This window comes from Salmo trutta, chromosome 35 (assembly GCF_901001165.1).
Source record: "Salmo trutta chromosome 35, fSalTru1.1, whole genome shotgun sequence".
Taxonomy (NCBI): Eukaryota; Metazoa; Chordata; class Actinopteri; order Salmoniformes; family Salmonidae; genus Salmo; species Salmo trutta.
Window position 1 is genome coordinate 14,872,920 of NC_042991.1, and position 25,654 is coordinate 14,898,573.

General features: G+C 42.1%; 1 protein-coding gene across 1 annotated transcript in view; it reads right to left on the reverse strand.

Annotated features, from left to right (window-relative positions):
• Positions 1-25,654, reverse strand: part of LOC115174667 (potassium voltage-gated channel subfamily H member 5-like) — a 130,992-nt gene that overhangs the window by 44,207 nt on the left and 61,131 nt on the right. The window contains exons 7-8 of the mRNA XM_029733425.1: positions 18,404-18,496; positions 12,095-12,524 (exon numbers count right to left, since the gene is read on the reverse strand). Of these exons, the coding sequence (XP_029589285.1) occupies positions 12,095-12,524; positions 18,404-18,496 (523 nt within the window). The remainder of the gene's footprint in view (positions 1-12,094; positions 12,525-18,403; positions 18,497-25,654) is intronic.

Here is a 25,654-nt window from a genome sequence, read left to right on the forward strand (position 1 = left end):
AGACCTGTTGTGACATATTTTGCATTATTTTATGGCTGGTTATGACCAATACATAAGATTGTAAAAAGCGGCCTCCCGAATGGCGCAGCGGTCTAAGGCACTGCATCGCTAGAGGCGTCACCACAGATCCGGGTTCGATCCCGGGCTGTGTCACAGCCGGCCACGACCGGGAGACCCATGAGGCGGCGCACAATTGGCCCAGCGTCATCCGGGTTAGGGGAGGGTTTGGCCGGCTGGGATGTCTTTGTCCCATCGCGCTCTAGCGACTCCTTCTGACGGCCGGGGGCGCATGCACACTGACTTCGGGTCACCTTCTGTACGGTGTTTCCTCCGACATATTTGTACGGCTGGCTTCTGGGTTAAGCAAGCAGTGTGCCAAGAAGCAATGCAATTTGGCGGGGTCGTGTTTTGAAGGACGCATGGCTCTCGACCTTCGCCTCTCCCGAGTCCATACGGGAGTTGTAGCGATGGGACAAGACTGTAACTCTCAATTGGATATCACACAATTGGGGAGAAAAAGGGAGAAAAAAATGTAAATAACAAATACATTTTAAAAAAGTGTAAAAAGCAACAAAACCTACCACGGTCGTTATTTTATGGCTGGTTATGACACCTACATAAAAGTATCCTAACTTACCACACAAGACAAAACAGTCCATTACACCATAGCCTATAGGGTTCTGAAATTGACCATATTAAATCATTATTGCACAGTGCATTCGGAAAGTATTCAGAACCCTTCCCTTGTTCCATATTTTGTTATGTTACAGCCTTATTCTAAAAATGATTAAATAAAAACATTTCCTCATCAATCTACACACAATACCCCATAATGACAAAGTGAAAACAGGTTTAGATTTTTTTTTGTAAAAAATTTAAAACTGAAATACCTTATTTACATAAGTATTCAGACCCTTTGCTATGAGACTTGAAATTGAGCTCAGGTGCATCCTGTTTCCAGTGATCATCCTTGAGATGTTTCTACAACTTGATTAGAGTCCACTTGTGGTAAATTCAATTGATTGGACATTATTTGGAAAGGCACACACCTGTCTATATAAGGTCCCACAGTTGACAGTGCATGTTAGAGCAAAAACCAAGCCATGAAGTCGAAGGAATTGTCCGTAGAGCTCCGAGACAGGATTGTGTTGAGTCACAGATCTGGGGAAGGGTACCAATAAATGTCTGCAGCATTGAAGGTCCTGCAGACCTTAAATAGAAGAAGTTTGGAACTACCAAGACTCTTCTGAGAGCTGGCCGCCCTGCCAAACTGAGCAATCGGGGGGGCCTTGGTCAGGAAGGTGACCAAGAACCCAATGGTCACTCTGACAGAGCTCCAGAGTTCCTCTGTGGAGATGGATATCCTTCTGGAAGGTTCTCCCATCTCTGCAGCACTCCACCTATCAGGCGTTTATGGTAGAGTGGCCAGACGGAAGCCACTCCTCAGTAAAAGGCACATGACAGCACCTAAAGACTCTCCGACCATGACAAACAAGATTCTCTGGTCTGATGAAACCAAGATTGAACTCTTTGGCCTGAATGCCAAGCGTCATGTTTGGAGGAAACCTGACACAATCCCTACCATGGAGCATGGTGGTGGCTGCATCGAGGGAAAGATGAACAGAACAAAGTTAAGAGAGATTCTTGATGAAAACCTGCTCCAGAGCGCTCAGGACCTCAGACTGGGGCAAAGGTTCACTTTCCAACAGGACAACAACCCTAAGCACACAGCCAAGACAATGCAGGAGTGGCTTCGGGACAGGCCCAGCCAGAGCCCAGACTTGAACCCAATCAAACATCTCTGGAGAGACCTGAAAATAGCTGTGGAGCGACGTTCCCCATCCAACATGACAGAGCTTGAGAGGATCTGCAGAGAAGAATGGAAGAAACTCCCCAAATACAGGTGTGCCAAGCTTGTAGCGTCATACCTAAGAAGACTCGAGGCTGTAAATGCTGCCAAAGGTGCTTCAACAAAGTACTGAGTAAAGTGTCTGAATACTTATGTAAATGTGATAGTTTTTTATTTGTAATAAATTAACAAACATTTCTAAAAACCTGTTTTTGCTTTGTCATTATGGGGTATTGTGTGGAGATTGATGAAACATTTTTTTAATCAATCAAACATTTGGAAAAAGTCAAGGGGTCTGAATACTTTCCAAATGCGCACACATTGATGTCACACATGCACCTACCCCAATGCTCTGTTTCTGATGGCCGAGATGAATGAAAGAGCAGATTTCAGGAGCAGGAGAAGACACCCTCTTTTTGACTGATGACTGATATAAGGGCATGTACGTGATAGACCCATCTGGCTTATATGATTATGATGGTCATAATGCTTCTTGACAGTGTCATAAAGGGCATGTTCTTAGTCAAAGTAAAGTGACACAGGATGGCCATAATGTTATTAAAAATATGATGGAGAAAAAAAACATGAATGTAAAGAATTCGTTACAACAACAACAAAGTTCTTAAGAAAAAACGTTCAAATGAAAGGAAACTTCTTGGCAGGGAATTTAAAAAAATAAATGTGGGTTTTGACACGCTCTTGTAGGTGTCATAACCAGCCATAAAATACTGCAAAACATGTCATAACAGTCCATACCCCCTTCCCTTTGTCCACCAAGCCGTCATATCGGTTTAGCCCACTAGGGAATCTTCCCTATCATTGTTAGTAAACAATATCTACTGTTTGTTTGTTTATGCATTAATGTGATCATTTATTTAGTTAGTAAATAAATGATTAAGCCAATTGGTGTATGGATGATTTATAGTAAAGGCTGGGTTTGTGCAGATAACCAACAATTTACGACATTCAGATGAGACTGACGTGAGGTAAATAATAATTAATTAATAGAAGACTAATTGATCAGATATTAAAATATCTGAAGAGTTATATTCGGAAAAGTATAACATTGTAATCTGAAGATTTTCCGTGGTGCCCCGACTTCCAAGTTAATTACATTTACATGATTAGTTTAATCACGTAATAACAATTACAGAGAATTGATTTGATAAAATAACAGTCTTCACCTTTAATGATGCCAAAGACACAACAACAGTAACTAGGTTCTGGTTTCAATGATGGACTCTTTTGGCAAAGAGGATCTATGTCACTGCCTACGTTGATAAGGGGGAGTGAAAAAAAAAAAAATCAGGGGACTCACCGAACAAATCACGAGGCAGACATGACAGAAGTTCGCGATTCTAAAACCAAAGTTTGCAGGCAAAACCTTTGCAGTGGTTTTAGTTAAGGTACACTTAAGTATGTGGTCACTTGCTCGTCGAACATTTCATTCCAAAATTATGGGCATTAATATGGAGTTGGTCCCCCCTTTGCTGCTATAACAGCCTCCACTCTTCTGGGAAAGCTTTCCACTAGATGTTGGAACATTGCTTCTGGAACTTGCTTCCATTCAGCCACAAGAACATTAGTGAGGTTAGCCGATTAGGCCTGGCTCGCAGTCAGTGTTCCAATTCATCCAAAAGGTGTTCGATGGGGTTGAGGTCAGGGCTCTAAGTAGGCCATACTCGACAAACCATTTCTGTATGGACCTCGCTTTGTGCACGGGGGCAATGTCATGCTGAAACAGTAAAAGGCCTTCCCCAAACTGCTGCCACAAAGTTGGAAGCACAGAATTGTCTGGAATGTCATTGTATGCAGTAGTGTTATGATTTCCCTTCACTGGAACGAAGGGGCCTAGCCCGAACCATGAAACCCGAACCACCCCAAGATCATTATTCCGCCTCCACCAAACTTTACAGTTGGCACTATGCATTGGGGCAGGTAGCGTTCTCCTGGCATCCGCCATACCCAGATTAGTCCATCGGATTGCCAGATGGTGAAGCGTGATTCATCACTCCAGAGAACGCGTTTCCACTGCTCGACGCTTGGCATTGCGCATGGTGATCTTAGGCTTGTGTACGGCTGTTCGGCCATGGAAACCCATTTCATGAAGCTCCCGACGAACAGTTCTTGTGCCGACGTTGCTTCTAGAGGCAGTTTAGCTGAATCCACTCATTTGAAGGGTTGTCCACATACTATTGTATATAAAGTGTTGTTGATGCATTAAAAATAACCTCCATCATGCGAGCTACTAGTCTGTATTTTATTCAAGTGAACAAAGTAGTGATGTTGGCAGTGACGTAGTTCCTCTATGCCAAAATAGTCTATAATTGAAACCAGACTGTAGTCACTACATCTGCGGACGAAGGTGGCAGAGCTACAGTGGTGTTTGTCAGATCAGGAGACATCCCGAAAATTGGCCTTCTCATGAAAAAAGTCTGTAGGTCTGAATGGTTTGGGCTAATATGACCCCTCTATGTAAAGATGAGACTCTCACGAACATGATGTTGTTCTCTGTTTTGCTCTAAAACCCCCACAGGTGTTACGAAACTCATCTGAAGGTAACCTGGTACCTATCTGATTTCCATGCAGGAATCTGTTATTCAATGTATTTTTATGGGCTAATAGCAGTAAGGCCAAATTAAATGTTTCATCAAATATGTTTTATATATTTGTTTTTGATACCTACAGGGGTCCTAAAATTCTAAATCAAATAGCTAAATTATCCTTGGTATGACCATCTTAAAACAATTCTATATGTTAGCTTAGTAGAAACTCAGCCCAGGACCCTTAGACTAGGGGGTTCACTTTACTTATTAGATCTCGGGTCATAGGTAGCCTAGTGGTTAGAGTGTTGGACTAGTAACTGAAAGGTTGCAAGATCAAATCCCCGAGCTGACAAGGTAAAAATCTGTTGTTTTGCCCCTGAACAAGGCAGTTAACCCACTGTTCCTAGCTGTCATTAGAAAGTAAGAATTTGTTCTTAACTGACTTGCCTAGTTAAATAAAGGTTAAAAAAATGGCATTAGGCAGAAACTATAAGATTAGCAACCCCTCCCTGGGTAACTCTATATCTCTTGCCACAGCTCACTGAAGAGTCCGCACAAAGGAGCAGCAACCCCTGACCTGAGAAAAACTCTTGCATGATGTTACAGCACTTAATTAATGCAGTGCCTTCACCACAGAGTCCAATCGACTACTTGGAGCTGAGCCTCATTCGAATGCAGCCTGACAGGATGTACAGAGACATTGGAGTAGACGTCTCACAAAGAAAAGACTACAAAGCAGAGTAGGTTACAGACAATTTCAATTAACATGCACTGCACTGATCTGGAACATCATTTTAAATAAATAAATAAATAAATATATATATATATATATATATATATATATATATATATATATATATATATATACATACATACATACAACCAGTCAAAAGTTTGAACACACCTACTCATTTTAGCTTTTTTCTTTATTTTTAAAAAATTATTTTCTACATTGTAGAATAATAGTGAAGACATCAAAACTATGAAATAACACATATGGAATCATGTAGTAAGCAAAAAAGTGTTAAACAAATCAAAATATATTTTATATTTCATATTCTTCAAAGTAGCCAACCTTTGCCATGATGACAGCTTTGCACACTCTTGGCATTCTCTCAACCAGCTTCATGAGGTAGTCACCTGGAAGGCATTTCAATTAACAGGTGTGCCTTGTTAAAAGTTAATTTGTGGAATTTCTTTCCTTCTTAATGCTTTTGAGCCAATCAGTAGGGTTGGTATACAGAAGATAGCCCTATTTGGTAATAGACCAAGTCCATATTATGGCAAGAACAGATCAAATAAGCAAAGAGAAATGACAGTCCATCATTACTTTAAGACATGAAGGTCAGTCAATCCGGAACATTTCAAGAACTTTTAATGTTTCTTCAAGTGCAGTCACAAAAACCATCAAGCACTATGATGAAACTGGCTCTCATGAGCACCGCCACAGGAAAGGGAGTTACCTCTGCTGCAGAGGATAAGTTCATTAGAGTTACCAGCCTCATAAATTGCAGCCCAAATAAATGCTTCACAGAGTTCAAGTAACAGATACATCTCAATATCAACTGTTCAGAGGCGACTGCGTGAATCAGGCCTTCATGGTCAAATTGCTGCAAAGAACTACAGTAGTTTGGTCTGATGTGTCCAAATTTGAGATTATTGGTTTCAATCGCCGTGAGACGCAGAGTAGGGAAACGGATGATTTCTGCATGTGTGATTCCCACCGTGAAGCATGGAGGAGGAGATGTGATGGTGTAGGGGTGCGTTGCTGATAACACTGTCCATGATTTATTTAGAATTCAAGGCACACTTAACCAGCATGGCTACCACAGCATTCTGTAGCAATACGCCATCCCATCCGGTTTGTGCTTAGTGGGACTATAATTTGTTTTTCAACAGGACAATGACCCAACACACGTCCAGGCTGTGTAAGGGCTATTTGACCAAGAAGGAGTGATGGAGTGCTGCATCAGATAACATGGCCTCCACAATCACCCGACCTCAACCCAATTGAGATGATTTGGGATGAGTTAGACCGCAGAGTGAAGGAAAAGCAGCCAACAAGTGCTCAGCATATGTGGGAACTCCTTCAAGACTGTTGGAAATACATTCCAGGTGAAGCTTGTTGAGAGAATGCCAAGAGTGTGCAAAGCTGTCATCAAGGCAAAGGGTGGCTACTTTCTTGGTTACTACATGATTCCATATGTGTTATTTCATAGTTTTTATGTTTTCACTATTATTCTACAATGTAGAAAATAGTAAAAATAAAGCAAAAACCTTGAATGAGTAGGTGTTTCCAAACTTTGGACTAGTACTGTATATTTACAGTACTGCCATCAGGGTGCAAACTGAGGTCTTAAAGGTTGGGCAAAGAGGCGAATGTTTTAATACCATAAATAGGTTGATTGACTTTATTTTCCCCAAATGAACTTCAGGTGTGGCAAGTCGAAGAAGATATATATAGATATATATAGATATATAAATATATATTTCTATATATACATATATCTCGATAAAGATATATAAACAGCAACATTCACACATGACATATACAAATGCTTACTATATATACAAGATTAACATAAATCACAAACATCTATTTCCATTTAAAAGCCTACCGATGCCAGTGCTAAACTGTTATTGGCTCTCATGATTTTAAGAGGTTAACCTCTCTGGCGCAGGCGTTCCGCTAGCGACCCACCTCGACAACATCCTGTGAAATTGCAGAGCGCCAAATTCAAAATACAGAAATACTCATCATAAACATTCATAAAAGATACAAGTGTTATACATCGGCTTAAAGATTAACTTCTTGTTAATCCAGCCGCTGTGTCAGATTTCAAAAAGCCTTTACGGCGAAAGCATACCATACGATTATCTGAGGACAGCGCCCCGCTTACAAAAGCATACAAACATTTTCAAGCCAAGTAGATGAGTCACGAAAGTCAGAAATAACAATAAAATGAATCACTTACCTTTGATGAGCTTCATCTGGTTGCAGTCGCAAGAGTTCCTGTTACACAATAAATGTTTGTTTTGTTCGATAAAGTTCCTTTTTATGTCGCAAAAACTCAGTTTTGTTGGAGCGTTTTGTTCAGTAATCCACTGGCTCAATGGCGGTCACAACATGCAGACGAATACATCCTAATAGTACCAGTAAAGTTCGTCGAAACATGTCAAACGATGTTTATAATTAATCCTCAGGTTGTCTATTGTCTAAATAATCGATAATATTTCAACTGGACAATAGTGTCTTCAATAGAAAGGAAAAATAACGAACGGCGCGCAATCGGTCACGCGCGCTAAGGTGCTCTGCTTCATTCTGCATGCCACTTACAATATGGTCTCCTTCTTCCTCGCTTTTCAGAATACAAGCCTGAAACAATGTCTAAAGACTGTTGACATCTAGTGGAAGCCATAGGAACTGCAATCTGGGTCCTAACCCAACACATACTGTATAGGCAGGCAGTTGAAAACTACACACATCAAAAATATCCCCCTTCCCTTATGGATTTTCCTCAGGTTTTCGCCTGCCATATCAGTTCTGTTATACTCACAGACATTGATTTAACAGTTTTGGAAACTGTCAAGTGTTTTCTATCCAAATGTACCAATTATATGCATTTCCTAGCTTCTGGGCCTGAGTAACAGGCAGTTTACTTTGGGCATGCTTCTCATCCAGATGTCGAAATATTGCCCCCAAGCCATAACAAGTTTTAAGAGTATTTGACATTTATTTTGGGAAACATTGTTGAAAATAGTTTAAGTAGTATTAGTATTTTTTAAGAATTCATTCTAAAATTGTATTTGGTTTTACAAGTAGGCATTGAATACTGCAAATAGAAGTATTTGATTTGGCCAGTCTATTTGAAAATACTAAAATACCAAGAACAAGTATTTAAAATACAAATATTTAAATAATAATGTATCTGAACCTAGGTATGGGCAAAAGACATCACACAACATTGAATGTGTGTTGATGTGCAATTGAGCTGTTAACTAATGTGCATCCAAATAAAGAAAGTCGCACACTCCATATATAATCTACCAGTAATTTATCGGGTATTTACCAACATTTCGGCATCACTGTGCATCCAACATAAAACAAAAAATGTACTTGCTAAGATATAGTTGTGAATATTTTCTAGCTTAACATATAAATGGTCTATAGGCCAGTATTGACCACATATTCTAAGTGACTGCATCATGTCTACCCCAAAACATGGGGCCTGGATTCAAACATGTAGGCTCAAGCAGAAATAATATTTTATAGTAAATTGCAAAGTACAGGTTTATGTCTCCATTCTTTATCTCTAAACCTTACGTGCACAGGACTACAAGGGCAGAAGAACAGAGAACAGCGCAGATACAGACTACATTTTACCTCAACACAGATTTATTAGGAATTTCAAGAGTTAGCCAACCCTCTGAGTGGGTATGGTATTCCGTACTTCTTCTATAAGTTAGTAACAATGTTAGGTAATGAGGGAGTTTTTGAATAAAAGTTTTATAATTGAACAGAATGCGTTGTTTCTACCTAGTTGATGCCAATGAGGGCCACCTCCCTTCCATTTTAATATGAACAGAGGATCCCAAGTGGCACAGCGGTCTAAGGCACTGCATCTCAGTGCAAGAAGCGTCACTACAGTCCCTAGTTTGAATCCAGGCTGTATCACATCCAGCCGTAATTGGGAGTCCCATAGGGCGGCGCACAATTGACCCAGCGTCGTCTGGGGTAGGCCGTCATTCTTAATAAGAATTTGTTCTTAACTGACTTGTCTAGTTAAATAAACGTATAATTATTTTTTACATTTTTTAAAATAGAGTACAGTATATTCTGGGCTCTAGAGCTCCTCAGAATAGCACAGCGGTGTCTCACCCACGGGGGCTTTTGATCCTGGGTCTCACTGGGAACAGGTATCCCCCGTCTCACAAAAGATCAAGATGGTGATGAGTAAAAGAACTTTGCATACGTTTGCAGTCTAGTGAGCCCTGGATTATGCATTATGTAATCAAAACAAAATTATTCAGTGAGCAAAGTAGATGCAGCACGCTGATCTAATGTAATTTACAAACACACAAAACAGGGCCAAAATGAAAATAGAGAAATAAAACAAATGGATGTCAGCAGACAGGGGATACCTGGTCCCAGTGTGACCCAGAATAAATACCCTCTGTGGGTGAGACACCACTGTGCTACCTTGAGCAGCTCTAGGGCCCAGAATATGACTCGCTAAGTCAACATACAGTACTCTATTGCCTCTGTTCAAATTAAAACGAAATACTCGCCAGTACCGAGGTGTTGTGCTGAGCCCCAGCCAATTGCCACTGGGCTATTCTGTTCAAAGTGTGTGTGTGTGCGTGTGCGTGTGCGTGTGCGTGTGCGTGTGTGTTGTTTGTGTTGGAAGAGGCGAGTTGGGAAGATTGTTATGTAAGGTATGTGTTATTATTAATTAGATAGGACAGGTCTCCTGAGCTCCATCCTTGGCCCAGTGACGTTGGTGTTCGCCCACACTTATATAGACACACACACACACACACATCTCTGCCATCCCTGTCTCCTTTGAGAGAGATGGACTAAAGCGGGATCTAAATACAAACAACTTGGAACAAAAGCCCCAGAGCTTTTCCTCACACAAACCGATATGCAATTTATACCAATGTGATTAATGAACATAGTATGACAGCAGGTCGGGCAACGAACGCTTAATAGGATAAAAATGCATCTGCCGTGCGGTCAGACGGATCCGAACTCTAAGGGTTCGATTCAATCGGTATAGCAGAACTTCAGCGTTATAGCACCGATATAACATCAACTCGCTCGAATGTCTGATTGATCAATGCTACTCATTTGACTCTTAAAACAGCAAACCATTAGCCATTAGATTAGTCATTTAGTATTACCTGCACAACCACACATTGCAGGAGAACAATGGAAAAGTCATTATTTTGGCCGGGATTCAATTCATAGCATGCTGGACAGCCGACACTGAGATTTATATTTATATATTTTTTTTACAAATCTCGTGTTGAAAAAAACCCTCCAGAAAAACAAGTGTGAGAGAACTTGCGCTTCTTACACATTTTAGTGCATTCCAGCATGATTTTTCTTTCCTTTCCTCCCCTAAAAGCATGAACGTCTTTACAAATCTAGCCCTACCATCCTAACCCAGCCAAACCCTAAACACAACAACTTTGGCCTAATGCAACAATTCTGATCCTTCATTAATCTAATCCAAAGCCAGGCCATATTGTATCAGTCCCTCATGGCTTCATTTGCGCTGGGGTTTCAGGCATTCCCCAAAGCCTCTAGCCTTGATGATGCAACCCAAGCGCCTCTTGATCTAATAATTATTTTTAACTGCTCTGATTCAAATCAAAATATGTTCTCAAATATCCCCTCTGATAACTCCACTGCATGAAAGATCGTGTTAAACCTACTGCCTCTCTCTTCATTTCATGAGTAAGCACAAAAGTGGTGATCGCTCCATAGCTGTACGGACTTACGGTACTCTCCACAGCTCTTTTGAGCTCCTACTGCCCTGAGGTTGTGGCTTCAAAGTTCCCTGTGCAGGGTATAATATCTTCATATAATCTCATCACGATCCTGACATGAAACATATTATAAGCCTTACAATAACCCCTTTCACACAGAGGGTTTTTACTGTTTTTGTATAGGCGGGTAAAAAACTGCAAAAACCCAGCACAAGACCTAGTCATGGAATCTGTATAAAACAGGTTATGAGTCTGTCTGCAAACAGCAGGTAAATAACAGGCTGTTTGAACAGGGGCCCTTCAGTATTACAGTCAATTAACAAAAAACTATAGAAGAAGCTAGGGGTAATACATGCTTATAACATCAAGGAAAGTACTATAGTGGTTAGTTAGTGATTAGCATTAGCACGTGTGGAGCTCATGTGGTAGGCACATGAGGAGGCGTTTTGCAGAGATAAAGATACACAAACTAATAGTATAATATAGAAAACATGTGGATTTATCTGAAGAAGCAACGTTGAAAGCAGTCGTTGTTGTTTCTTGGCTGCGTGCATTGGCCTAGCTAACATAGGCATGCAGACCCAGACTCTCATGCAGACCCAGAACTATGCCTGCTTGAGTGACAGGGGGCAGGGCATGATGTGAGTAGGAAGCAGCCGCAAGAGAGAATAGAGAGAGATGACAAACGGAGTAAACTGTAAAAGGCTTTACACGTAGCCGAGTGAGGTTTCAAAAACTCACAGCCTCTTATGATATGCATTTTTTAAATTTAACTAGGTAAGAACAAATTCTTATTTACAATGATGGCCTACCCCGGCCAAACCTGGACAACGCTGGGCCAATTGTGCGCCGGCCTATGGGACTCCCAATCACGGCAGGATGTGATACAGCCTGGATTCGAACCAGGGACTGTAGTGACACCTCTTGTACTGAGATGCAGTGCCTTAGACCGCTGCACCACTCGGTGAATGGCATACGGCACATGTCAATATCACAATTTGAAATAAAAATTGATTAATTGTGCAGCCCTAGACTATGTTCCATACTCTATCCGGTAGTTGCACATGATCATTGGTAGTCTTTCTTGGCTTGAACTGTAGAATTTTAGTTGGCGAGGAGCCTTTCAACTTTGCGCTATTAGCTATTGTAAAAGAGAATAACCTACCTAGTTTCACAAAAGTCATAGATAAATATGAATACTTACAGCCCACCATCATCATCGCCACAGAGAAGATCTTCTCGCCGTCTGTTGTGGGAGCGATGTTACCAAAGCCGATGGTGGTGAGACTGGTCATCGTGAAGTAGAGAGAGGAGATGTAGAGCGTGTCCTTGCTTGGGCCGCCCTCCCACTGGCCAGAGCCGCTGGCGTTGTAGCGGTAGGGTGAGCCAATGCTCGTGGCCAACTGGTAGAGCCAGCTGTCTGTCTTGATTGTGTTGGTGGCTTCGTCAATGACCTCGTAGTCCCCAATGCTGTACCAGATGCAGGCCAGCCAGTGGGCCACCAGGCCGAAGACGCACACCAGTAGAACTAAGACCGCCGCCCCGTACTCCAGGTAATGGTCAAGCTTCCGGGCCACGCGGCCCAAGCGGAGAAGTCGGACCACCTTCAGTGAGCTGAAGAGGCTGCTGAGGCCCTAGAGACAGAGAGAAAGGAGAACGATAGAGGAGATGGAGATAAATATAGAGAAAGATAGGGAGAGAGCAATTGCAATATGGTCCACTCATACATCAATTTAGACCTAGGTCTGCGAGCTTCGGGCGCAAGCTTTGAACCACTTGTTTTTGGGGGTCACGGGTCAAAAAAGTTTGAGAACCACTGCACTAGACAACACTGGACAACTAGAAATAATCCAACTTAAAAACAAAAAATCTGTATGCATGCTAATAGTCACACTTTTTGTTTCATGAGGACAGGGAAATTTGTCAGTGAAATCGTCATGCAACTGGGTGTATTTGTAATATTCTCCTATGGACTCAGTGCAATTAAAAAGCACTGAAGCAAACTGTAAAACAAATACTCAACTCTAATGAGAGCCTTGAATCAGCTGCTACTGAGGTTTACTCAGCTCCACATCTCTAGAAGGGGCCATGATTACACAGCAAAAATCTGATCTAAATCAGTAAACAGGTTCAGTAAAAACACCTTATCTTTTTATGTTAACAAAAATTCAAGAAATGTATGCCTTGTTTAATGCACCTGGTGTACTAACCTTTGTATGCACTGCTTTTAAATCAGTAGGTTGTGCAGCCTGAGTATCACATCAGAGTTAGAAAGGAAATGTGACCTTAATTACAAATTCACCTCATCGTATGAATACCTAGAAAATCATTAATGGATGATTATAGGCAATAACTTTCAGATAGCAGACCAGTATAGGAGTTTTCACAACCCAATGTACAGTACAGCTTAATCCCACCGGATCCATAACCATAGAATTCCCACCCTCTCAAAAGGCAAGGCAACCAGGAAGTCTCAAGACTTGTGAGGCAAGTTATGATAGTATTTTACACTACAATCTCACATAGAAAAATTCCAGCTAGATGGATGGACAGCCCAAAGCTTCAGAGAATCCTGCCTCACTGTCACGGTTGTCGTCGGTGAAAGAGGACCAAAATGCAGCAGAGTCGATATAGTTCATCTTGAACATTTAATTAAATCAACACGAATACAAAAAAAACAACAAACAAGAAAACGAACGATAAACTGACAGTCTGCAAAGCCTAGGGCTGAACACAGAACAATCACCCACAAATCACAAACACAAACACACCCTTACATATGGGACTCTCAATCAAAGGCAGATAGACAACACCTGCCTTCAACTGAGAGTCCCAACCCCAATTAACCAACATAGAAACACACTCACCAGACTAGACATAGAAATACATAAACAGACTATAAACCAAAACCCTGGAAATACTAAATCAAAACACCCCTTAACCAAACACACCACCCTGAACCACATAAAACAAATACCCTCTGTCACGTCCTGACCAAACTACAATACTAATTAACCCTTATGCTGGCCAGGACGTGACAGTACCCCCCCCCTTAAAGGTGCTAACCCCGGAAGCACCTTTAAAACAAAAAACAAAACAAAAACAACAACCCCAAACAACAAAACAAAATTTCCCCTCTACTAAAGGGAGGGAAGGGAGGGTGGCTGCCGTCAACGACGGCACTGTGCTACACCCCCCCCTCCCCAACCCACCTATATCAGGAGGTGGCTCCGGTTCAGGCCTTTCCAGGCTGTCTGGGCAGTCTGGCAGCTCGGGACAGTCTGGGCAGTCTGGGCAGTCTGGCAACTCGGGACAGTCTGGGCAGTCTGGCAACTCGGGACAGTCTGGGCAGTCTGGCAACTCGGGACAGTCTGGGCAGTCTGGCAACTCGGGACAGTCTGGGCAGTCTGGCAACTCGGGACAGTCTGGGCAGTCTGGCAACTCGGGACAGTCTGGGCAGTCTGGCAACTCGGGACAGTCTGGCAACTCGGGACAGTCTGGCAACTCGGGACAGTCTGGCAACTCGGGACAGTCTGGCAACTCGGGACAGTCTGGCAACTCGGGACAGTCTGGCAACTCGGGACAGTCTGGCCACTCGGGACGTTCAGGGCAGTCTGGCCACTCGGGACGTTCAGGGCAGTCTGGCCACTCCGGCAGGTCAGGGCAGTCTGGCCACTCCGGCAGGTCAGGGCAGTCTGGCCACTCCGGCAGGTCAGGGCAGTCTGGCCACTCCGGCAGGTCAGGGCAGTCTGGCCACTCCGGCAGGTCAGGGCAGTCTGGCCACTCCGGCAGGTCAGGGCAGTCTGGCCACTCCGGCAGTTCAGCGCAGTCTGGCCACTCCGGCAGTTCAGCGCAGTCTGGCCACTCCGGCAGTTCAGCGCAGTCTGGCCACTCCGGCAGTTCAGCGCAGTCTGGCCACTCCGGCAGTTCAGCGCAGTCTGGCCACTCCGGCAGTTCAGCGCAGTCTGGCCACTCCGGCAGTTCAGCGCAGTCTGACCACTCCGACGACTGTTGACTGGCGGGCAGCTCCGACGACTGTTGACTGGCGGGCAGCTCCGACGACTGTTGACTGGCGGGCAGCTCCGACGACTGTTGACTGGCGGGCAGCTCCGACGACTGTTGACTGGCGGGCAGCTCCGACGACTGTTGACTAGCGAGGCTGGGTTTACGCACTTGCCGTTTAGTGCGGGGAGCGGGAACAGGACGAGTCGGACTGGGTGGACGCACTTCCGGGTCCGCACGAGAGACAGGAGCTGGAAACCCAGGGCTATGGAGGCGCACAGCCGGTCTAGATCTTACCTCCTGCACAACCCGCCTTGGCTGGATGGAACTAGTAGCCCTGTACGAGCGGAGTGCTCGTACAGGGCAGACTGGGCTGTGCAGGGGCCTGATGGTAGCCGTGCGTAGAGCGGGAGTTGGGTAGCCTGGTCCTCGGAGGCGTACCGGCGACCAGATGCGCTGCGCAGGCATCCTCCTACCAGGCTGGATGCCCGCTCTAGCACGGCACCTGCGAGGGGCTGGAATAACTCGCACCGGACTGTGCGTGCGTATGGGTGAGATAGTGCGCTTCTCAGCAAAACATGGCGCTCCCCACCTCATACGCTCCTCCATATAACCACGGGTAGCTGGCTTCCGGCTCTTCCTTCGCCTAGCCAAACTACCCGTGTGCCCCCCCAAAAAAAATTATTGGGGGTGCCTCTCGTGCTTCTCCCTCAGCGCGTCTCTGGCCTCGTACCATCGCCTCTCCGCCTTGGCTGCCTCAATTTCCCACTGCGGGCGCTGATAATCCCCAGCCAAGGTCCGGCCCCGTCCAGAATTTCTTCCCAAGTCCACTTCTCCCGCCAGTCCAACTCGAACGCCGTCTGCTCCTTCCTCTGCTGCTTGGTCCTTGAGTGGTGGGTGATTCTGTCACGGTTGTCGTCTTCGTCTTCTGACGATAATGCGAAATCGTCATCTGAAAAGGTAGACCAATACGCAGCAGGTACGTGTATGCTCATCTTGACGTTTATTTAATAACTTTCAAAAATGAACGTACAAAAATAACAAAGAAACGAACGAACGAACAACTCCAAACAGTCTGGCTAGCATAGGCTGAACACAGAACAATCACCCACCAATCACAAACACAAACACACCCTTATATATGGGACTCTCAATCAAAGGCAGATAGACAACACCTGCCTTCAACTGAGAGTCCCAACCCCAATTAACCAACATAGAAACACACTCACCAGATTAGACATAGAAATACATAAACATAGACTATAAACCAAAACCCCGGAAATACTAAATCAAACCCCCCTTTGAACAAACACACCACCCTGAACCACATAAAACAAATACCCTCTGTCACGCCCTGACCAAACTACAAAACAATTAACCTTATATACTGGCCAGGACGTGACACTCACTCTGCCGGCCTATGGCTCTTTTATGTAATGACTTTCATGTATTTGGATGGAAATATATGAGTTTATACGGGGACTGTATGGATGAATTCCTCCAACTCCTGTACTTCTGCTCTCTCTTCATGACAGGTAGCATTAAAAAACGAACATGTTTGCCCCTGTCGCTTGTACATTAGAGTTCCCATTGTCCTAACAACTTCCACGCCTCCATGCTCAACTATCCTCTTTATGCCTTATTTGTAATTAATGTAGCCTCTAAGCTCAATGGGCTACTTAAATTATATTTAGTGCCATGTCAAATGTATTCCATTACCCATGAAGAATTATCCATTAATAATTACATTCAGTAATAACTCAGTCACTACACCCTCCACCAATGTGTACCACCACAGACATCATGTTGACTATTGCTGTAGATGGATAGGTTATTCATGTGCTAGTCATTATCATTGTTTGGGGTCAATCACTTTAGGGTAAAGAGATATACAGTAGTAGCCCACTGTACCAGACAGTGACAATGACAGAAGACAATACGATACACACACACACTCCCATACAGCATCACAGTACCAATTCCTTTCTTACAGGAGGGAAATGCTGACTCTGCTAGGCATAGACCAGCATCTTTTAAAGCTACAGTCTGCGATTCGAAAACCAATGAAACGGCTACCCCACCACTCTTTTTGGTATACAGCACAGGAAAGGGGCTAAGGAAATGTAACACCTCTCAGACTCTAAAAGGACTGACAGTCCATGACATCCACATTATAGTTTGAACCATGTTCAAGCTATACTGTACATTTGTCACGCCCTGACCTTAGAGAGACGTTTTATTTTCCTCTAGTTTGGTTAGGTCAGGGTGTGACATGGGGTGGGCATTGTATGTTTTCTATTTCTTTGTGTTTTGGCCAGTATGGTTCCTAATCAGAGGCAGCTCTCTATTGTTGTCTCTGATTGGGAATCATACTTAGGCAGCCTTTTCCCCACCTGTGTTTGTGGGTAATTATTATTTCTGTGAGTGTTTTGTGTTCGCCACAGTTGCGTCACGGTTCTTTCTGTTTCCATGTTTATTCTTTTGTTCGGTTTTCTGCAATAAAGAATGTGGAATTACCGGCACGCTGCGCCTTGGCTGATATGACAGGGGGTTTGAAGATAGCGAACGTGACAACATTGTTGGTTCTGATGGGGTAAGGCAGTTGTACTAAGCTCAAGTTATATTCATCAAGAATCAATGACTATATATCATTCATTTAAAAGTCAAAACATTTTGTGCCAATCCCAGACTGTAGCTGTAGCATAATAATACTTTCAAAAATAAGGTTCTCTACATTTTTGCTGCTCAAAAAACTAAGCGAAGAAAATGCTGCAATATAGCATTAGCTATGAGTGGCAACCAAGGCTGGGGTCAATTCCATTTAAATTCAGTCAATCTAGGAAGTAAACTGAAATCCCTATTACAATCATCCTCAAGCAATTAGGAACATTGGAATTTCAGTTGACTTCCTGAATTGACTGACTTGAAAAGGAACTGACCCCAAACCTGATGGAGGAGTTGAGACAAAGGCTGTGACTGAATTCTATATAGCATAGCTGCTTACTAGAAGTATAGCTTACTAGAAGTATAGCTTATGTGTGTACTGACCATAATACATAATACATTTAGAAAATGCTGGTGATGATGTGAACAGTATGTAATAAGTGACAAATACCAACATACTATGGCTCATTAATACTGAGGAAGTGATGTCTGTTGTGCAATGAATCGTGTTCCCTGCTATTATTATATATATATTTTTTTTACAGCCCCTCCCTTATGTGATCATCAGCTGTTGTCAGACACATGGGTCTGAAAAGAGGACTCTCTTCCTTGAATGTGCAGTAAATTCATACTAGATGAAAATCACAAAAGTATGACATCCCAGCACTTAAAGCATACTCCATTTTTAGAACTTTTCACTAGAAAACGCTCTATTCTCGCATACTCAAAAAGCCTACTAAACAGGACGTACTATACATGCAAGTACGAGAACCTGTCACAGCCTAAGTGAAGGTACATAGACAGGCATGTCAAGGCCACACAGAGGGGAAGGGAAAATCTGGCTTACTGGGAGAACTGAGTCTTCTGCCCTCGTGGCGTTCCTCTGCGAACTGGATGACTCGCGCAGGTGCCCCATTGCCGAAGAGTCTGAGATGGGATCCTTCGCAGAAACATACAGACAAAATATTTATTATCACTCGTACACACTTGCCACTGGTATTCATATACAAATAAATTCAATAAAAACAGGGGAGAGGGATAGGGGATAGCACCTAAATGAACAGAAAATCACGAGTTAATATAACAACTTACATTAGTAGGACACTACAGAAGTTCACCAATTGAGGAAAGACTAGGTAGGCTCATTTGATCATGGGAGGATAGGTTTCTATACATTATCTATCTACTATTGTATATTATCTATTTACCTTAATATATATTTAAATCTATTGAAACTTTATATTGTTCAACCCCCACACAACTGTTTAAATTCACTTGAAATGTGGTGACGTCTGCTGGAAAATGTATCTTTCATTAGGCATGAATACCAGTCACTAAACACCAATATTGCCATTTCTCCAATAAGGGAATGATTAAAAGCTTATTGCATCATTAAGAAGCCATTTGTATTGATGAATAATATGTTGAGGCAAGGGGGTATGCCTCTCTTTAGTGAAGTCAAGCATCTAAGTCAAGCAGGACCCTGCAATGAATGAATCAATACTGTTAGTAGTTCCAATCTACACACGGTATAACTTTCATTTTACTCCAATTGTAACTCATAAAGAGTAAAAGCAACAGAGCACGCCCTCTCAGACATCTATAATTCACTCTTGAGTGGGTTATCTCTCTTATACAACACTCAATAATGTATCAACTATGAGTTTAACGCTTGTTCCACACCAGGTCTGGAATCAGTGAGTTGTTTCTATAATGCAGCCAACAGAGTAGGGAAGCAGTGATTTCAGAGCTTGTGTTTTGAAATAAATAGAGGGCCAGGTTTTCAATGTCTGAAAGTGGGTTTTGACAATAGTGACACCTTTTATGCTTTTTACATCAATAGGTGACATCTTCTTGTCCACAGAACAGCCTTCCCAGTGCACAAAGTTGACCTAAGTAACCATAACATTTCATATTGATTGGTTGGAACTTCATTCAAAATGGTTTTGTAATGGTTGTGATTGTATGGTATACAACACATTTTAACACTGTTTACTATACTATAAATGTGCATTCAAATTCATCGCCCCCCTCATAGTCACCATGAAAACAAACGCTTAATAGGTACATGCTGCTGCAATACAGTATTTTTGCACATTGCGATGATAGCTGTTTGTAAATCCTCAAACTAAAATAGAGTAAAACAGAAGAACTCATTCACCATCTTGGCAGAGATCTACCACTATTTACGGTGCTTACATCTTCATTAATGTATATAACCCATGTTATTAAAGGGGCAATCTGCTTTTAAAGCTAGAATCCTTAGTTCAAAACGTTGTTACAGTCTTTGGTTCTTCCATTTACCGTAATTTCCAGACTATTAAGCGCACCTGAATATAAGCCGCACCCACTGAATTAAAAAATATATATTATTTTGAACATAAATAAGCCGCACATGTCTATAAGCCGCAGGTGCCTACTGGTACATTGAAACAAATTAACTTTACACAGGCTTTAACGAAACACGGCTTGAAACAAAAATAAATAGGCTTTAACGAAACACGGCTTGTAACAAAAATAAATAGGCTTTAACGAAACACGGCTTGTAACAAAAAATAAAAAATTAGCAGTAAGCTTTAGTTGTCTTTTTGCACTGAGTCAATTCCTCACGCTGCTGTTTCCAACGTCTTATCATCGACTCATTAAGACCAAGCTCCCGTGCAGCAGCTCTATTTCCTTTTCCAACAGCCACATCAATCGCCTTCAACTTGAAAGCTGCATCATATGCATTTCTCCGTGTCTTTGCCATGATGAGGGTGACAAAATGACTACCGTAATCAGAATGATGGGAAGTTTGAGAGCGCTCAATTTAATCTAAACAGTAAACCAAAAAGTTGTTTGACCTCAACCCGTTCGGCAATTTCATTGGTCTAATGAAAGCTTCATGCCGCCAAAAAACTGAGCACGTCACAGAATGTTTTTTTTTTGAGAAAAAAAATGTTTAAGCGGGAAAAATGCATATATTAGCCGCGTCATTGTTTAAGCCGCGAGGTTCAAAGCCTGGCAAAAAAGTTGCAGCTTATAGTCCGGAATTTACGGTATATTTCGAGGTTTGGACGTTAGCACGTTGGGCGCACCCATTGGTGTCACCTCATTAGGCAGTATGTTTTACACCTGTGCTGGCTTGTCATCTCGTTAGTCAGAAGGTGTTATGAGGCTACAGTGTTTGTTTACATTTACATTGCTTACAAAGAGTAAAACAAGCTTATGTTTTGGGATCTGATGGGGTATGACAGTTGAACTAAGCTCATGAAGCATTTAAGTTATATTCTTCAAGAATCAATGGGTCTATATCATTACATTTTCATTACATTTAAGTCATTTAGCAGACGCTCTTATCCAGAGCGACTTACAAATTGGTGCATTCACCTTAAGATATCCAGTGGAACAACCACTTTATATCATTCATTTATAAGTCCAAACAGGGATGTAGCAACTACGTGTTCTAGTTTAAGTGTTTGATATACTGTGCACCCATTGTTTCTTAATGTGTTTAACTTATGGTGCCTCATGAGCTTAGTTAAACTGCCGTATCACATCAGAACCCAAAATATAAGCATGTTTTACACCATCGTTTGTAAAAAATATTTTTTATTCTAAACAAACACTGCATAGCCTCAAAATGTGGTTCATTTTATCTGATGGATGGTCGTTATTTGCAGCCATAGCTCGGTCTATGAATTTGAGTGGTTACATTTCTCCAGCCCCATCCCTTAGCTCTTTACCAAAACGGAGGCAGGGTGGTCGTGTTATTGTTTGAACTGCAAATTGCCTCAAACACTTGAAATATTACAGTTGACCTCAAATGACTGTGTGTGTGGACTGTGTGAGATTGCCCTATGGGACGAACACAAATGTGTGTGTGGGATGGAGAGCTCTCAGCACTCAGGACCTGAGGCCTACACTGCTTTGAATTTCCAAACAAACACAAACTAACCCCATTCACATGCACACTGTTACGTGCACACAGAATAGGCAGGAGACTAATAAAAATATGAACAGCACCAAAAATGCTTTTAAAACAATTAATGCACTGATTTTAACATTATTCACCAAAATGTGTTGTCTGGGAGTGGCAGTTGAAATGACTTGCCATCTCAACAAAATTGTATAAGCTAGTGTCAGCCAAAAGATGATACATTTAAGGTCAACCACTATTGTATCTGTGAGGGTGACAATAATTGAGGAGTGACATTCTTACAGCTGGTGTGTGCTCCTGGACTGCTGTGGTCTTTTGTATGAGATCCCACTCAGTGGAAACACACATCTTGCAGGGCTCTGGGTGGACAAAGCTTTGAGACAGAATAACGAGAGGCAATATTGATTTCCCATGAGTCTCCATTCCAGAGTCCAGTTTCTGTAATGTAAACTATGAATACTCCAATATTCTCTCTCCTTTACACCTCTGGTGTTCTTACCCTTTCCCTCTTGTTCTGTATTTCCACACACCTCTTTCCAATCATTCTTTACTCACCCCTGCTCTCAGCTTCTGAATTATCTCCATCCACATTTGTCTCCATCTCTGTCCTTCTGACTCTCGCTCTCTTACTGTCTCTCTCTGTTTCTCTTCCCAGAGCCTATATTGCACTCACACTGATATAAAGGTCTAGCAGCTTCTGCAATGTCCTAAGGGGTGTGTATGAAGGGCTTCCATGCCCCCAAGGCCTAAGTAGCACATTTCAGTGCCCGTCCAATTTAAAGCAAGCCCATCTATATTTTAATCCACACAAATTATCTTGAATAACTTTAAAGGTAAAACGAGTATAAAATGTATTGCAAAACAAAACTTGAAGAAAATTGTGTTTTTCCATATACAGTGGCAAGAAAAAGCATGTGATCTCTTTGGAAATACCGGAATATCTGCATAAATTGATCATAAAATCTGATCTGATCTTCATCTAGGTCACAACAATAGACTAACACAGTCTGCTTGAACTAATAACACAAAAACAATAATACATTTTCATGTCTTTATTGAACACACCGTGTAAACATTCACTGTGCAGGTGGAAAAAGTATGTGAACCCTTGGATTTAATAACTGGTTGACCCTCCTTTGGCAGCAATAACGTCAACCAAATGTTTTCTGTAGTTGCGGATCAGACCTGCACAACAGTCAGGAGGAATTTTGGACCATTCACCTTTACAAAACTGTTTCAGCTCAGCAATATTCTTGGGATGTCTGGTGTGAACTGCTGTCTTGAGGTCATGCCACAGCATCTCAATCGGGTTGAGGTCAGTACTCTGTCTAGGCCACTCCAGAAGGGGTATGTTCTTCTGTTGTTGATCTACTTCTGTGTTTTGGGTCGTTGTCCTGTTGCATCACCCAACTTCTGTTGAGCTTCAATTGGCGGACAGATAGCCTAACATTCTCCTGGGAATTCATTTTTCCGTTGATGATAGCAAGCTGTCCAGGCCCTGAGGCAGCAAAGCAGCCCAATACCATGATGCTCCCCCCACCATACTTTACAGTTGGGATGAGGTTTTGATGTTGGTGTGCTGTGCCTTTTTTTGTGTGTTCCTTACAAACAACTCAACTGTAGTTTCATCTGTCCACAGAATATTTTGCCAATAGCGCTGTGGAACATCAAGGTGCACTTTTGCAAACTTCAGACGTGCAGATTGTTTTTTTTGGACAGCAGTGGCTTCTTCCGTGGTGTCCTCCCATGAACACCATTCTTGTTTAGTGTTTTACTAGTAGACTTGTCAACAGAGATGTTAGCATGTTCCAGAGATTTCTGTAAGTCTTTAGCTGACACTCTAGAATTCTTCTTAACCTCATTGAGCATTCTGCGCTGTGCTCTTGCAGTGATCTTTGCGGGATGGCCACTCCTAGGAGTTGCAACAGTGCTCAACTTTCCCCATTTATAGACAATTTGTCTTACCTTGGACTGATGAACATCAAGGCTTTAAGGGATACTTTTGTAACCCTTTCCAGCTTTATGCAAGTCAACAATTCTTAATCTTAGGTCTTCTGAGATCTCTTTTGTTCGAGGCATGGTTCACATCAGACAATGCTTCTTGTGAATAGCAAACTCAAATGTTGTGAGTGTTTTTATTGGGCAAGGCAGCTCTAACCAACATCTCCAATCTCGCCTCATTGATTGGACTCCAGGTTAGCTGACTCCTGACTCCAATTAGCTTTTGGAGAAGTCATTAGTCCAGGGGTTAACGTACTTTTTCCAACCTACACTGTGAATGTTTAAATTATGTATTCAATAAAGACAAGAAAAATACAATATTTTGTGTTATTAGTTTAAGCACACTGCTTTTGAAGATGGCAGCCGGAAAGTTTGGCGTGTTGGCAGTGTTTTTTATCCACGCTTTTATATTAACGTTTATAGATACTGGCCCCTTTTGTACATCAAGTCAATGTCCTTTTGACAAAGTACGCGGTTTTAATCAGAAGATCAGGTTCGAAGACCAGATTGGCACTAAGCATTTTGGCCTCCAAAAGGGTGATTATGGTCGGGGGAAAACGCCAAATAGATGGTGGAATCCTAATAATTATCCTATGCCTGTTGCTGTTTGGAGATGAACATCAGTGCCCTGGCCCGTTTTTTAGCGATAAATCCATTCGCTATAATAGAGAGGGTCAGAAGGGAAAGCGCAACGACCATCTCTTTCAAATGCGAGCGCGAATCCTGGATGGAGCTTCATTGCGGCGATTGGACTGCACAGAGTCAACACTCATCTCAAGTAAACAATTTCAGCTGACAGTTCCAACAGAGGAGGAGAATTTAACTCTAGAAAATGTAATCTCAACGTTAGAAGTCTTCTTCCTAAGAGTGAGGACATTTGCCTACTTTCTAGTAACTGTAAGGTGGGAGAGCTTTGCTTTACCGAAACATGGTTGGATGGTTCGATAAAAACGCTGAGATTGAAGTTGAAAATTATGTAGTAATTAGAAGAGACCGCAATCACAAAGGCGGGGGAGTTTGTATTTATGTAAAATCAGATATTGGGTTCAACTATAGATCAGATTTAAACCATGATGAGATTGAAGCTGTGTGGTGGGACATTTTATTACTGAAATGTAAACCTATTATAGTTGGAACCTATTATAGACCACCAGACCAGTACAAGTTTGATGAATTGTTGGAGAAGACTTGTACAGACTTTGATAAATCAGAGGTTATTGTTACTGGTGATTTTAATACAGATATGCTCAAAAAGGCCATGCTACTTTTAAAGCTCTTAATCATTTTTGTAATCTATTTATACCAGCTGATTACTGAGCCCAACAGGGTCTCTCCTTCTACCCAAACCATCATTGACCTTGTGTTGGTGTCGGATAGATCAAGGATATCAAACAGTGGCGTTGTAAACTATGGGCTCAGTGATCATTCCATCATTTTCTGTAGTAGGAAGGTTCAGAAAAAAGTTTTTAATTATCATAACTTAATAAAAATTAGGGCTATGAAGAATTATAGTGCAGATATTTTTGTTAATTGTCTGAGCAAATTAGACTGGTCTGCTGTATTGAAATGCAAAGAGGTGGAGAAATCCTGGGGCAATTTTAAATAATTGTTTTTACATGCTGCAGATAAGCAGGCTCCAGTAAAACAGGTTAGAATTAAGCAAAGAACAGAACCATGGATAAATTATAACATTTTAAAGGCAATTAAGCGTAGAAATTAACGCTTTCTGGAGTTTAGGAAATCCAGGGCAGATTATATATTTATAGACTATAAGAAATTAAGAAATGGAGGTCAACAGGATGATACAGAAGGCCAAGAAAGAATATTTTAATGACAAAATAGTTGTCCGAGTAAATTATGGAAGTGTCTGAAGCTGTTGGGTTACAGTAACAGATTAAAGACCAAATCTCTCAATCTTAGGTTGGACACAGCTCAGACAAGACCATGGTTGCAGACAGTCTGAATAGCTATTTTACAACTAAAGCTAATACATTAGTTAGCAAGTTACCTTGTCAATCAGGTTGCTATGGGGAGAGTCATGTCCAGCAGTTTTACTCACAGCAGGGGTTTCAAGTAATGGATTTTTCATTTGAAAAGGTGTCTGAGTCAACTGTGCTAGAGAGGCTGAAAGAATTTGACCATTCCAAAGCAACTGGCCTTGACAACATTCCTGACAGA